This window comes from Echinops telfairi, unplaced genomic scaffold, assembly GCF_000313985.2.
Source record: "Echinops telfairi isolate 266 unplaced genomic scaffold, ASM31398v2 ScPeMD7_7410;HRSCAF=8448, whole genome shotgun sequence".
Lineage (NCBI taxonomy): Eukaryota > Metazoa > Chordata > Mammalia > Afrosoricida > Tenrecidae > Echinops > Echinops telfairi.
Genome location: NW_022111310.1, coordinates 25,742,940 through 25,758,546, shown reverse-complemented (window position 1 = coordinate 25,758,546; position 15,607 = coordinate 25,742,940). Strand labels below are relative to the sequence as shown.

The 15,607-nt window shown below is 41.9% G+C and overlaps 1 protein-coding gene and 1 pseudogene across 3 annotated transcripts in view; one reads left to right on the top strand and one right to left on the bottom strand.

The window, feature by feature from the left end:
- The window catches only part of CNTRL (centriolin), a 90,930-nt gene that overhangs the window by 24,660 nt on the left and 50,663 nt on the right, over positions 1-15,607 (bottom strand). For all 3 annotated transcript variants that reach the window (XM_045296551.1, XM_045296552.1, XM_045296553.1), the window contains 10 exons: positions 14,709-14,854; positions 9,895-10,102; positions 9,231-9,410; positions 7,968-8,147; positions 6,625-6,741; positions 6,223-6,361; positions 5,348-5,499; positions 2,699-2,888; positions 1,406-1,719; positions 122-330 (listed from right to left, as the gene is read on the bottom strand). In XM_045296551.1, coding sequence (XP_045152486.1) covers positions 122-330; positions 1,406-1,719; positions 2,699-2,888; positions 5,348-5,499; positions 6,223-6,361; positions 6,625-6,741; positions 7,968-8,147; positions 9,231-9,410; positions 9,895-10,102; positions 14,709-14,854 — 1,835 coding nt within the window. The remainder of the gene's footprint in view (positions 1-121; positions 331-1,405; positions 1,720-2,698; positions 2,889-5,347; positions 5,500-6,222; positions 6,362-6,624; positions 6,742-7,967; positions 8,148-9,230; positions 9,411-9,894; positions 10,103-14,708; positions 14,855-15,607) is intronic.
- On the top strand, positions 13,120-13,878 carry LOC115871868 (annotated as a pseudogene).

Below are 15,607 nucleotides of genomic sequence, written 5' to 3'. Positions count from 1 at the left end.
GTCCCATAAGGCAGTCACTACGTGACTACTAATGTATTTAAAATTAAGTTAAAAATCCAATGCTTTAGATGTATTAACACATTCATCTGAATGAGAACAACAAAATGGCTAATAATCTTACTTTCGCTGTTGATGTTTCTGGATGGTGCTATGTAATTCTTCTACTTCTTGCTCTAAGTCTTTCTTCTCTTGCAAAAGAACATCAATATTATGATGTAATTCTTCTATTTCCTTTTCCGACTGTCGCTGAAAATCTTTCACCAACCGATCTTCCCGTCTCTTCGATTTCAAATGCTCCATTATTTCTTCTAATCTAGACACTTCATTCTCCTAAACACAGGGGAAGCATGCAATATTGAAACATCTCAGAATGTTGCCCTTCTTTTTCTACCAAAACCTGAAAGCAGAATCTGTAACCTGAAAATTAAGGTAGATTCTAAGACTTTAGTGTGAAGAGAAAAATTAAGCCAAGTCAATTATTTCCCACACATCACAGATAAAATTAATGGAATCATTGAGCTTTTAACTTTTTCACTAGGGTATTGGAAATTGGAATGCATTATTTTTTTTCAAAACGGAAAAGCTAGAAACCTAGTGATTAGAAAGTCATCACTTATTGGAATTGGGTCCAAGAAAATACAGTGAAAATTTATAAACAATTAACTAGTATTACAAATAACACATAGTACAGCTATTAAAAATACAGTTCGAAAAATTTTGAAAGCCATGGGCAAGTTAAAGGGGGTTCAGATTACAAGGATCTACATATAACCTCCTCCCTGGGGGATGGACAGCTGAGAAGTGGGTGAAGGGAGACATCGGACAGTGTAAGATATGACAAATAACAATAATTTATAAACTATCAAGGGTTCATGGGGGAGGGGAGAGCAAGGAGGGAGGGGAAAAAATGAGGAGCTGATACCAAGGGCTCAAGTAGAAAGCAAATGTTTTGAGAATGATGATGGCAACAAATGTACAAATGTGCTTGACACAATGGAAGGAAGGATGGATTGTGATAAGAGTTGTATGAGCCCCCAATAAAATGATTTAAAAAATAAATTTTTAAAAATTGCATATACAAAAAGAACTTGAAAAAGAATAATAAATAATCATAAGCCCCCACAATCCTGAGATGATTGTCATCAAAACCTTGGTGCATAATATTTACACATGTTAATATATGAATAGACTTCCACATACACTCTAAAAATTGTAATAGAAAAATATTTAGAAGTTTAATAAAATGGCTAATTTCTAGATTGAAAGCATTTCTGCTCTAAAAACTGGTTTCTGCAGAAGGACCTGGGAATATAATTCATTCACAACGAGATCAGGTGTTACGTGGACAGCTTGATTCAGGCACCTCTGGAAGAAGCGGGATGGGGTCACTAGGCTTTTCACTTACTAAGTTATGGTGCTCCGGGACGTTGCAGTGCAGCACGCCCATGGGGATGAGGGGGACAGAGAAGTTGGGGGGTGGAGGCCCATACACAAAGGGGGCTCCAGCAGGAGGAGGTCCGTAGACAACAGTTCCAGGGGTGAGAGGTCGGCTGTTGTTGGGCAGGGGCGGGGGTGGTGCATACAGGGCCGTGCCCTGAGGAACTGGAGACCCATCGGGAAAGACCGTGTACATCATGTATCCAGACGGAGGCACAAAGGGGGGTTCCTCTCGGTCATCCGGGTCACTGTCTTCCTCGCTATCTCCTCCACTGTCTTCATCTTCAAAGAAATGAACAAAGAGTGTTTTATGCTCCTGGTAAACAGGTTGACTAGAGTACAGCAGCATTTAAGCCAAGGTAACAGAGATTTAAGACTAAAACTCTGAAAAGTAGGTTAAAACTCATTTTCAAAAGCAGATCCAAAACAAGGGTGCAAATTATTTTCAGTGGCTGAGACAGAGTATTTTGGTCTGTCCCATCTGTTCATTCCTTCATTCAGCACACCACATCGAAGACCAACAGAGATGTGCTGAGCGAACCCCCTACCCAACATCTGCCAGTGTTCTCAAAGGAGGAGTCTGATTTACTCATTCCCCTAGAAGCAAGTGCTTTGTCTTGTTTATCACCGAAGACAGAGAACCTAGCATACAGCAGGCATTCAATTAAGTAATTTCTGAATGAATAAATTCTCTGAAGATAGTATTCTCATTTTATGGATGTACTGTCTCAGGGTTAACTAAATCATGTGCTTAAGATCTCAATTTCCATTAAATAAAGGCCTGGATTCCCCCCAAGTCTGACTGTCTGCACTCTTGGTACTTTGGAAGACATATCTGTAATCATATCAATACAGGAGAGCAAGAGAATGTCATGCTACAAGGACGCATGCCCCAAGGTCTGGGACTACAAAGGAAGGAGTTTGCTGAGCAAGAAAGGTGGAGGGAGGGGCCACAAAAGGAGTGATGTTTGAAGACTTGGGTCTCCTTAAAGGACAAGTTGGAGCAGGTTGGGGAAAGGAAGGAGAAAGGACCTTTCAGACATGGTTTGAAAGATGGCAACTTGAGGAACATGGCATTCATTCAGGTAGAGCTGACGTGTGGGAGTGATGGGAGCTGAGACTTCAGACTGGGCTGTGGGTCAGGGCTGGAACACAAAGGGCCTTGCAGAGCAAGCTAAGTCCTCTCCTACGAACTTCAGGGAGGCAATTCAGTTATTAAACACACAAAAGAAACGCAACCTCCCTTACTTACTCAACCTACCTCTATTTGAAAAAGATTTATACAACCCACTTCTGATGGGCGAATACACCCAGTATCCTGCGGCAGGAGGTGGTCCACTACCTTCTTTCCCATCTTGCTGTGCAGGATGTGGTTTTCTAATGGGTGTTGAGGCTGTGCACTTTAGGCCAACACCAGAGTCCTTGGTAGCCTGGGAACTATGGCTAGAAACCTAAACCAAATGACAACAAAGAACAGTGTATCCACTATCAATGGAAAGGCAAATTCTGAGAAATGTTAAAAGCCAAGGTTCCCTCCACTTGATGTGGCCATTCTGAGAAAGAACTTGGCATCTTTGCATATACCATAATTCTCACTTTTCAGACAGAAGGGAGAAGTGACGGCATGGTCCTACAAACTGCAGCCTTGTACAAAGGTCACCCATCAGTTTACTGCTGTCCTTCGGGACTCCAGCAGCATGGCAGCATGAGGGAGGCGGTACAAGCACTGCACTGTGTGCACCATGGCTGGGCTCACATCACACTGGCTGGTGAACATGAAGCGTTCCACGCTTGGTCAAAGCAACGGACTCTAACCAATGTCCACTTATCACCTTGGGAGTCAGTATTTGCTAACACCCATTTCCTGTCCTATCTTTCACTACAATTTTCTAAGGAAAACAAGTCTTTGATCATATGGAAATGAGGAAAGCCCATTATCTGACTACTTGGTTGGGTTCATTTCAGGCAGCAACTAAAGGGAGCAGACCCCCTAGGCTGCGCTCATCTTTCCTGGGGTCTCTCCACGGCTTTGTCCATATGGGCTCAGCAACCAAGACAGAGGGAACAGGCGAACTCTCGATTGAATGTGGGGGTAGGAATCTCCTGTCCGGAGACCTTGGCAGGAATTTAAAGCTTTATTGGTTACTCTCGATTTCCTTCCTCCAAACCTTCATTCAGCTCTAATTTATCCTGCTTCCAAGGATCTCTGGTGGGGTAGTGGGTTACACATTAACTTGGTGGTTCAAACTTACCAGCCATGATAAAAAGATGAGGCTTTCTGAGCCTAAAAAAAATTATAGTCTGAGAAACCCTCAAGGGCAGTTCTACGCTGTCTTATAGGATCACTATGAATTGGAGTGCACTTGATGGCAGTGAGTTTGATTGGGTTTATCCTGCTTCCACCTCCAGCTCTGTCTGTGCTAAGGATTTGGCTTCCTTTAGCATTCTGGGAGAAATGGTCTAGATTCTGCTATTTTGGCTCTGGGTAAGCCTCCACACTCACGGGATCATACTGCATCTAAGTCACTTCTCCCTAAGCCTTGCACTTTAGAATGTCACCCAGCACCTCGGCTTGACTGGGTGCAGCTTTCAGTGGCACAACGCTTGACCATTTTGTCTCTCAAATCCCTAACTTCTCCAACTCCAGTGCTCTAGCGCTGGTCTCTGCCATTCCTCACTTGAATGATTTCAAATAGTTCCACATCAAATTCACTCTGTCACTGTCAAGACCAGCGGTTCTCAATCTGTGGGATGCGACCCCTTTGGGGGTTGAACGACCCTTTCACAGGGGTTGCCTAAAACCATTGGAAAACACATATTTCCAATGGTCTTAGGAACCAAGACACTGCTCCTCTATCCATCTCCAGGAGGGTCTACCCACATGCAGACACGCCCACATACAAGTACCCGGACTGAAGACTGTTCCCCATGCTACACCATGCTTCAAGACAAAATTTCATTTATGTGTCATTAGAAATAAATATTTCACAATATATAATTACATATTGTTTTTGTGATTCATCACTATGCTTTCATTATGTTCAATTTAATAGTAGCAAAATTACACTTATGAAGCAGCAACGAAAATAATTTTATGCTTGGGGGTCACCACAACATGTGGAACTGTATTAAAGGGTCGTGGCATTAGGAGGGTTGAAAACCACTGCTCTAGACCCCACACTCTGCCAGATTATAGCTAATATAGTTCTGATCATGTTACATATGCCACCCACCCCCAGCTTCCCACAGCCTACATAATTATGTAGGTACACGGGATTTCAAGGCCCCCTTTTAAAAATAACCCCCAAACTACTTTTCTATTCAGCGTTCATTGTTTCTCACCCCAAAAGGTGACCAGCCATGCCTGAACCACCGATCCTTCCACAAACCAGTGATTGCTTCCATCCTAGAAGCCTCTCCCTCTCTGCTTACGAACTGCCCAAAGAGATCATTCTCTTGGTACCCCACCACCATGAACCACCTGATCTACTATGTAACTGGTATGAACGTTTGTGAAAGAGTAATGCAATCCACATATCTATTTTTCTGTCTGTGCCTTTGCATCATCCTATACCCATTTTTAATGACAGGCTCTCTCTGGGCTTGAGTTCTTTCATTGCTTTACAGCATCTTTATTGTAGGACCCAGAGAACATCACCTCAGCATGCAAGCAGTTACCACCTTCCCGAGAAAGTCCTGGGCTCCATCTCCAAATTAAAGGCATGTAAGAAATTCAACTAAGAACTTCAACTTTGTAGCACCTTAATGTGTAGTTTAGCATATAAATGTATGGCTTGGCAGACAAATATTTCTTTCTGTATGGCTCTTGTTCACAAATCTGAGACAGAGACACTGCCGTGCTTTCTTCACGAGCAGCCAGTTTACACTCCCAGCACCATAGAGTTCCTACTTTTGAGGACGGTGGTGGTGGTGGCATGAAGTACCAATAACCCCGTCTTTTGAAAGGGTCTGCTATGCTGCTGATGTAATCATTCTGATGAGAAACCTCACGTCGGAGTTCAGCGATTTCTTCCAAAACATTTTCAAAGCCTCCTTTGTTATCTGTAAAAGAAAGTCACTCTATGAAACTGGGCTGCAATCACCCACTTGCTTTCTCTCTCAAAGCCAAAATTGATTCCATGACTGCTGTGGAATTTTATCAGTGCCTCAAAGCTGGCTTTCTGCCTACCCATCTTAATGAGTTTTAACTAACACTTAAAACAGACAGACACAGCCTTCTGTCCTTCGTCTGTACAGCGGCAGAAAAGGCAAACGCACAGACTGTAAACATCACTTCTTTTGAAAATACCGGTCTCTCTTCAGTTTCTTTGTAACCAAGTCTCTCAATATTGTACTTTATAATTATTAAGCTAATTACACGGCTTCATTAATCAAGTACTGAGTTTACTTGCAACCATGAAAATAAACAAAAAGATTTCATTTTTAAAACAGTAATGACAAACAACAGAAACATGGGTGAAAGAAGACAGTGGATGGTGTAAGATATGAAAATAATGATCTATAATTTATCAAGGGGTAAGGAGGGTGAGAGCATGGGGAGGGAGGAAAATAAGAGGAGCTAATACCAAGGGCTCAAGTAATAAGAAAATGTTGTGAAAATGATGATGGCAACATATGTACAAATGTGCTTGATACAACTGATGTATGGATTATTATAAGAGCTGTAAGTGCCCCTAATAAATTTATAAAAAAATAAATAGTAATGTCTACAGTGAAAACAATAACTGCCAAATCACTACCGAAATCAAAGCCACAAAACCTTACCAGCTTCTGTGATGTCTAGCAAATTCCGCAGCCTTACAATCTCTGTCCTTTGTCGTTCCATTGTCTCGTTGAGTTTATCCATTTCTAGCACCTGTGAGCTTGCTACTAAGGTGCCTGCTTCTGCTTTCTCCATTACAAACTATTGGAGAATCAGAGAAAATTGCCAATAAGTTATTTCCAAGACACACGTATCCTTGCAACTTGATGACAAGTCTAAGTTTTATGTACACTTCTGCAAGGACAGCACAGAATTACTCCTTATACTGTCACGGTACTGTACTTGGTGTGCAGCATCAAACACAGCACTTTATAAGTCTCTAAGGTCTCACATGTGCAGCATGTTTCCTTCAGGAACTGAAAGGGGCTCAATAAAGCAAAGATCTTAGGACTCCCAATACTGACCTGGTCCTCTTTGTCCCTGAGCAGATTCTGCAGGAGTTCAATCTCTGCTTCTGCTCGGGTCAGATCCCTGGCCGCACGTGTTGCCTTTCTACTGAACCTCTCAGCCTCCTGCTTCTCCTGCGGGGGGGGAAAGGCATGACTACCATCATAAGCTGCAGTACTGATCTCTTTATCTGATCAATTCTTCTAATCTAATCAGGTCACCCGTCTGGTGGTTCCATCATTCAGTGTCAAGACTGACCCGCCGTGATAGTTACATAATCTGTTGTCAATTTGAGACTGAGAGTGAAGGGATGGAGTTTAGTCTGCCAATCAGGTCGCAGCCTGATGGCCTATTTGGAGGCGCTACTAAGGAGATAGCTTACTGGAGGCAGGACACACACTCCCAGCGAGACATTACTGACAAGGGGCCTGATGGAGCTACTCTGATGCAGCCAGAGACCTCAGAGCTGGAGGAGCCACATGGAGAACCCTGCCAGTGCTGAGATGCTTTTGCCGCCACTGGATCCACAAGACTTTCCACCCACTGGCCTGTGATCTTCCTGTATTCGGTATTATTGAATGACTGCCAGTCTGAAGAGGAATTTATGGGCTAGTATTGGACATGTGGGCTCATATTGGACTTATGAACTTGATTTGGACTGGGCTTGGATGCTTTCTTAATGTACAATTGCTCTGGGATATAACGCTCTTTCTTATACACATGAGTGTCTGTGAATTTGTTTCTCTAGTCTACCCAGACAACACACCCGTTCATGTATTGTTCGTTCCCCTATCGTGGAAGCCCACTCTGCACCCACCATGGGAGCCTAGTGGAAGGGTTGCTGCATCAGAAAAACCAGGCCTAAGGCCTCGTTTTACTCTCATGGTTCTATTATCTTCTCTGGAGTGAAGGGTGCCACTCTCCTCTCAAATAGAGCACAGAGACAGACCGTTTTTTACCGTCGGGAGTCATAACACTCCATAAAGTAACATACTATTACCAGACAACACAGGATGGAAAACGTGAAATGCAGAGGGATTACATGGAAAGCTTTCAAAACCCTCATCTGGGTATGTATTGACAGTGTTGCATCTCTAAGCAGATCACAATCCCTTCAGGTAGAGATGCTGTTTCAACTGATGATTCCTTTCAAGGCTCAACAGGGTGCAGGGCCCATGGTGGCACGAAGTGTCTTGTTTGGGTTATGATGAGGGAAATACTGGTCTTACAGAGAAGCCAACAACTTTACGGTGGTTCATAAAACAACCAAAGTGTATACACAGAGATGAAGAATGACGCTGCTCTATTTCTGACAGCAGAATAACTGGTGGAAACTTGTTCTCCAGTGTGGTGGACTCACCTCTGCTCGCTCCTGGTTAATTTTCAGAACAGTTCCATGAAGGGACTTCAGCTGCTCTTTAGCCAGGGTGAGCTCAGCTGTGGCTTGCTTATCAGAGGCAGTCACGGCTTTCTTCAGGTTCTTCAATTCTTTATCTAAACTAAGATACTGCTCCTGGGATCTGGCATCTTCGAATTTCTTCTAAAAGAAATATTAATTGAACAGATGAGTCTTTAGGCACAAATGAATTCAAAAGGGCAAAACTGACAAAGAGGAGCCCGCGGTCCGTGCTTCCCCTCAGTGAGACCTCTGCTGGATGTACGTACGTTCCATGAGGGGAGAGACTTGCTCATTGTTGCATGCCCCTGGCACAGTAGGTGCCTCATAAATGTTGGGTGAACAATTAAAAGAGTATCTCAAAATTGCACAATAAGCTTGGAATCAGGTCAGACTTTCCTGTCAAGAAATCAGGTCAGACTTTCCTGTCAAGAATCTCAGCGAGCGTCATTCATTCATCGCAGACGGGTCAAAAACTTGCAGTCACCAAGTCAGTCACTGGGCACCAGGTGATAAACAACACAGCGTCGTTGCTGCTCTTACAGCTTATGGGACAGTCAATAAGCAAGTCATCAGATAAATGTAAGATGCGATCGTGTGACTAGTGCTATACATGGACAGAGGTGGTACTACGTAAGAAAAAGGCAGGAGACTAGGGGAAGTACAGAAGACTAAAATACATAAAACAGATTTAAAAAGAAGAGGGGCAGCGAATATATGGGAGTCTCTGTACGGTTGAGAGTGGAGCACTGGCAGGCTAAGAGGTTGCGATCAGAGTGGGGCGCATGGGGTTAAGATCTCCCAGGTGGTGGGTGTGAGTTCTGAATTTGACAAGGCCTGGCGTTTGACAATAGGAATGAACAGATGGTTGAGGTGGGACACCGGAAAAGGCCACAAGCAAGTCAGGGTGTAAGAAATGAAAACGGATGTTCCATGGAAGTGTCAGGGGTTCTAAGGAGATAGACGTTAGTTAGGAGCATATGTTAAAGACCACCTGATTCTACGGCCACCTCTGCCCTCCCAATTCTCTTCCACCACCTCGGTGCCCACAATGTGGTCGGAGGCACCAGGGACCACACCCCTCCAAGCTGACACCAAACTGGTTACCAGAGCAGCCCATATCAGCGGCCTTAGAAAGTCCATGGGAAAATTCTACTACTTTTGTTTCACTTTTCCATGAACTTGTTGACACCAGTATGTCTTGTCTCACTTCCTGATCTTCCCTACCTTCTTCTCTAATTCTTGGAGTTGGACCAGAATTTTCTCCTTCTCATCATCAGCTTCCTGAAGTTGGAGATCTGTAAGGCCTTGGATTTCCTCCATACTTTTAAGATTTTCTTGCAGATAGTGAATTTCATCCTCCAATTTCTGGATCCTTGCTTCATGTTGCCTCTTGTTAAAATTAATCTGTGGGGAGATTAGGTTATTAAATTCCAAAGATGAGTTTTTAAGCAAAATGTTTCTCAAACTTTAGGGGGAAGAGTGATACTATGTTACTAAAGAGTCTGACAAACTTTTAGATTAATTGTTGGGGATGGCTTTATTTTGAACATTCTCTAGAATCCAATTTAATATTTGCCAGATCATTACATTCATTATTTTTTAAAAAAAGGATTCTAGCTACACCCTCCAGCGATGTGGTATTATTTACCAAATGCTAACGACCATCTCATATTGCTCCCAAAGCAAGCAAAACAGAGTGTCACAAACAAACTGGATTCTGACATCATATTCAGGGCTCAATTTCAGTTTCACCCAGTTTAACTTGTTATGAATGAAAACAACAACAATTATATTGTATTTGCATGAGAAAGGAAGCATTGTATTTTGATGAGAAAACATTAATATCTGCCAAACATATCCCGCCAGCTGCCTCTTGCCCGTGTCTTACTCGTGCTTCAAGGGCTCTCTCATAGGCCTGCCTGAATTCTTCTTGTCCATGGGCCAGTTTCTCTTTATGCAGAGTCATTTCTTTCTGGAGTTTTCTCTCTCTCACTTGAGCTTCCTCTCTTTCCCATTGGGAGCGTGCAAGTATTTTACTGAATTGTTTTTGTAAATTGTCAAGGCTTTTCCCCAAGACATCGGAAGGGCTGATGATTCTAGTTAGGGGCAAAAAAAAAAAAAGATGCTATAATTGTGACATCTTTATTGTTATGCTAGATACAAACATGCTGGTAACATGGGTGCAAGAGAATAATGAATGGTATGGCATGGTGCTGACGTAGATCCACAGCAGTTTACTGGGCATCTCTGAAACGCAAATCATTGCTTTAGCCAGTGATTGTTGCATTCTGAAAATGCAGCTCACATTAGGCTAAAAATGCTTGCCCTAAAGTGGAATGGCCATTTCCTCTTTTTTTAAATGTCCTTGGTTTTTCAAAATTAGCCATTTTGTGAAGACTTTTTCCTGCTTGATAGGGAGGTATCCAGTGCTGTGGATTCCTACAGAACCATGTAGGACAGTGAACTGTGTGTAGGGAAAAGAGAGCAAGTTAACCTCCTGGCTACTTCCTTTGTATGTTACTTTATGTTGATGAAAATATATGTAACAAACTTTACATTCCCCATGTGAACAACCATCACCACTATTTCCAAAATCTTTTATCAGTTCAATTATTAACTCCAAACGCAAACCAAATGGAGTCATAGTGACCCTGGAAGACAGAGTACAACTGTTCCTTAGAATTTCAGCAACTATAAATCTTTATGGGGACAGCCTTATCTTTCTCTTCTGTAGCTGCTGGTGGAGTCAAACTACCGACCTTGTGGTTAGCAGCCCAACATGTAACATTAGCCCATCACCTAACATCACCCACAGGGCCACTTGGGATCCTGAAACAGAAATACTCTCCATAAGCCCATCTCCTAGCCTTTGGCCTACATGCATTTTTGCCTGTGCTGTTTGGTTAGTCTGGGTACTTTAGAGAAACAAACCCATAGCAATTCATGTATAAGAGAGAGTTTTATATAAAGGTTAAGTGCACATCAAGAAAACATCCCAACCCAGTGCTGTCCAAGACCACAAGTCCAACATTAACTCATATGTTCAACACTAGTCCACAAAGTCCTCCTCCATCTCACAAAACAGACGCAATGATGCCCATTCCAGGAGGAAAGTCAAGTCAGTGAGCGTGTAAGCATCTCAGCGCTGGCAGGTGTCTCCACACAGCTGCTCCAGCACCCAAGGCTGCATCAGGGTAGGTCCATGTGGCTTCTCCTCAGGGATGTCTTGCAGGAAGTGAGCATTGCTGTCTAAAGCAGGGAACTGGCTAAGGCAGCTGCACTCTGATCCGACCATCAGAAAGCAAGAGACCAGAGAACTAGAAATGCAAGGCTCACCGAGCCATGTCTCTCGCTGCCCTTCAATTAACCCCACATGTGTTTATCGGCCAGGTTGGCACAATAAACTAACTACCTCAGCTGTCTTTCATATACGTGGAATCGTGTATTATTTTTTTCCTTTTGTGCCTTATTTCATTTACTATGTTGTCAGGGTTCATCCTCATCGGAGTATACATCAGAACTTCATTTCTCTTTAGGGCTGAATAACAACATTCCATTGCATATATGTATTACAGACAGATGTAAACAGATGTTTATCCATACATCTGCTGATGGCTACTTGGGTTGTTTCCACCTTTTGGCATTTGTGAATCATGGAGCAATGAATAGTGGTGTACAAGGATCTGTTTGCGTCCTTGCTGTTAAATCTTTGAGGGTATGTACCTAGCAGTGGAAAAGCAGGTCATATGACAACTCTTATGTTTAACTTTTAAGGAATCTGGACTGTTTCCCCTAAAGGTTGTGCCATTTTACATTCACATCAGCAATGAATGAAGGTTTCGATTTTCACATCTTCACCAACACTTGTTATTTTTCCACTTTTCTGGTTAGCCACATTTTTGTTGCTTTGTGATGTCAAGTTGACCTTGATTCAGAGCGCCCTACAAGACAAAGAACTGGCCCCAAGCTGGAATCTTTACAGGAACACACTTTCAGGTCTTTTCTCCTATGGAGCCATTGGTGAGTTAGAACTGCCAACCTTTAGATTAGTTAAAGGCTTAATCCTTTTTTATTAAAGTTTACATAACAAATTTTGTTCTTTTTGAACAATGAGGCAATGTTCTCATGATTTCCCTCCGATTGTCCTGTTTCCTTTAATTCAACATCTCTAGCAGCCTTCACCCTCTTACCTTCTCGTCTTTGCTTGGGGTAGCTAGCTATTGATCATTGGGTGTAATATAGATGGATTTCTAAAAAGACTAGGGTCCTATGCATGACCATTTGTTGAATGGACTTGGCTTCCTGGTTGAAAATCAATTAACTGTAAACAAATGGGTTTATTTCTCATTCTCAATTATATTCCATTAATGAATATGTCTATCCTTGCATTAATACCATGTTTTATTTGAATTAATAAGAAAGTTTCTTTATAATAGTATCAAAAAGAAGACTTTAATACAAAGGTATTTACAGGAGTAAGCAGAGATATTTACTGTATTATGATTCAAGGGTTGATTCTGCATGAAGACCGATCAATGTTAATGGTGTTAGAACATAATCAGGGCTCATACCACATTGTTCTGATACTTTAACTTTGCAGCACATTTTCAAATTGCTTTGACTATTTGGAGCCCCTTGAAATTCCACATGAATGTGAAGATTGGCATTTCCATTTCTGCAAAAAAGACTTGGAATTTTGATAGGAATTGTGGGACAGTACCGACATTTTAATAATACTTAAGTCTTCTAAGCCAGAATGTGGTATGTCTTTCTAACTTATTTAGATCTGCTTTATTTCAGTTAAATTTTACAGTTTTTAGTATACAGGTCTTCAATCTGTCTGGTTAAATTTATTCTTAGGTATTTGATTTGAGATGCTAATGTCCACAGTACTTGTTTCTTAATTTTCTTTTCAGATTATTCGTTGCTGGTACATAGAAACGCAACTGACTTTGGTTTGGTGACCTTGTGCCCTGCCACTGTGCTGAATCTATTTATATTAGTTCTTTGGAATTTTTAGTCCATAGACCCACCTGAGAACAGAGATCATTTTCCCTCTTCTTTTACAATTATTATTTGTATCTCTTGCTTAATTTCTCTGAATTTCTGTACAATGAATAACAATGGTAAAAACATGCCTCTTTGTCTTGTTTCTGAGCTTAAGGAAAAAACAATCACCTTTCACCATTGAGTGCCATGTTTCCTGTGGGTTTTTAAGTTTTCTTTTGATAATTTCTTTTCTATCTAAATTTTGACTACTTCCTAAGCTTATACAACGAGCATCCAAGAGTTACTTGAAAACCTTTATTAAGAACTACCAAAAAGCTCATTCATTCTGACTGGTCTTCAGCTCTGGCTGTTGTTCCTCTTGCTGTTCTGTTCCAGGACCCAAATTCCCTGCCAGGTCTTCTGAAGAAGGGAGACTCCATGGGAGGTCTTAACTTCAACACCGATGAGCAGGCGTTCGGAATATCACTTCAGCAGCTTTGGGCCTATCTCTGAGGTGGTGGTCGTCAAGGATCGGGAGACTCAGCGATCCTGGGGATTTCGTTTTATCACCTTCACCAATCCAGAACATGCTTCAGATGCCATGCGAGCCATGAATGGAGAGTCCCTGGATGGTCACCAGATTCATGTGGAATATGCAGGCAAGTCTGCCCAGGGGACCTGAGGGAGTGCCTTTGGTGCTCATGGGCGTGGTCGCAGCTACTCCAGAGGTGGTGGGGATCAGGGCTATGGGAGGAGCATGTAGGATAGTCGACCTGGAGGATACAGATATGGATGCAGAAGGTCCAGAGACTACAGTGGCAGAAGCCAGGGTGGTTATGACCACTACTCTGGAGGAAATTATAGAGATAATTATGACAACTGAGATGAGGCATGCATATAATGTAGATACACAAGGAATAAAAATTCTTCTGAACCAGGATCATCCCTCCAGACGACTGTATTTATTAAAGATTTTTGGAGCTGCACTGAAACATCTTTGTTTTAGCACATCAACTTCTATTTTTGAATTAAGCTGCTAGGGTAACCTGTTAAAAGACCTTTTCATAAACGCCATATGTTTTTAAAACTTAAAGACAAATCCTGCGACATTTGTCGTATGGGTACTTTTCCTTTGACCAGTTCTCTAGTTTGGGCATTCAGGATTATTCTGGCAAACAATTTCAGCCAGGTCAATTTTTCCCCCTTTTAATTATTGAGTATCTATAGGAACATTTTAAAAGTTTTGTACACAATGTTTCTTTTTCATGGTTAGAAATTTCCGAATGTACCTTCAAGAAATATGCATAGATAATATTGATTACTTAGAGGTGTTTTTTTACTCTACATTGAAATCACCACCTTGATTATATAGAAGAGCTTAAAAATGTTTGTGAATGTCAATTTTTTTTAATACTGGAAGAAAAAACATTGTGTTGTATTTCATGTATAGTGTTTAGGATGTCCTTCATGGAGCCAATTAAAAAGATGAAATCTGAAAACCGAAAAGAAAACAAAACAAAAAACCTACCAAAAAGTATAAAATATGTAAAATAAAAGAGAAATCTGAAATAAAATTTTCCAATTACACAATGCTCTCTCAGTCATGGAAAAAGGAAGTCTCACCCAGTAAATCGTTTGTGAACAGCACTTGGAAAAGTGGGTCTATCAGTGAACCAAGGTGACTCACACCTTGGCAGTCCTGATTTCCCTTACCTTGTTTCCCCAGCTCCTGACTCCAGCTTTCGCCGCAGCTCATCTACCCGAGCTATGACTTCTTCCGGATGAATCAAACCATTAGCCACATGACTGAGATGATTCTGCAAATCTTTGAGCTGCTGTTTTAACACGTTATTGTCGCCCTAAGGAAGGGGGTGAGTTGGGCAAAGAAAAGTTAACAAAATTGAAAACATGCCCACACCTCCTTTACTACAGGACCAAAAGATGGATCCCATAGAACCCTAATCAAAATGAGCTCGCACAATTATTTATTGTGGCTTTTCTATCCATAGTCTCTGTCCCTCCCCAAAATGACCTTTTCCTTATGGGTCTGGGTAAGAGAAGATGGGGAAAGATACTGATAGGATTCTGTTGTGAATCTTGTTAACAGGAATCACTGTGATTGTCATCTACGAAGAATAAAATGAGTCATCCCAGAAACAGGAGGAGGAATTTCGCTACCACCAAGAGCCAGAAACGAAGCATGTCCTCTGGACCCTGAACCCCCTATGCAGTGAACCGCCTTGATCCAGGAAGATAGCTCTCACACAGGAAGAGTAACAGCAGCAGCAGAACCAGGAGCCAGAGCAATAAACATAGTGATAAGGGAGGCACGAAAGGAAGAGAATGCGGAACAGAATTTCAAATTCTCCCAGACTCCTACCTTCTGGAGCCCAGGGGACTGGATGAATCCCTGAAACTACTGCTCTGAAATAGTCTTCAAAATTTAAACGAAAGTCTTCTTAAAGCCAAACAACAGTTTAGCTTAAGTAGTAAAACTGGTGTTCCTTGAGCATGATGTGCTTTAAAGAACTGTCTAACAAGATCACGGTGAGAATAGCAATGTGGAGACTAGACAGGACCCTGAATTTGCTAACAGGGGAGGAAGAACTCAG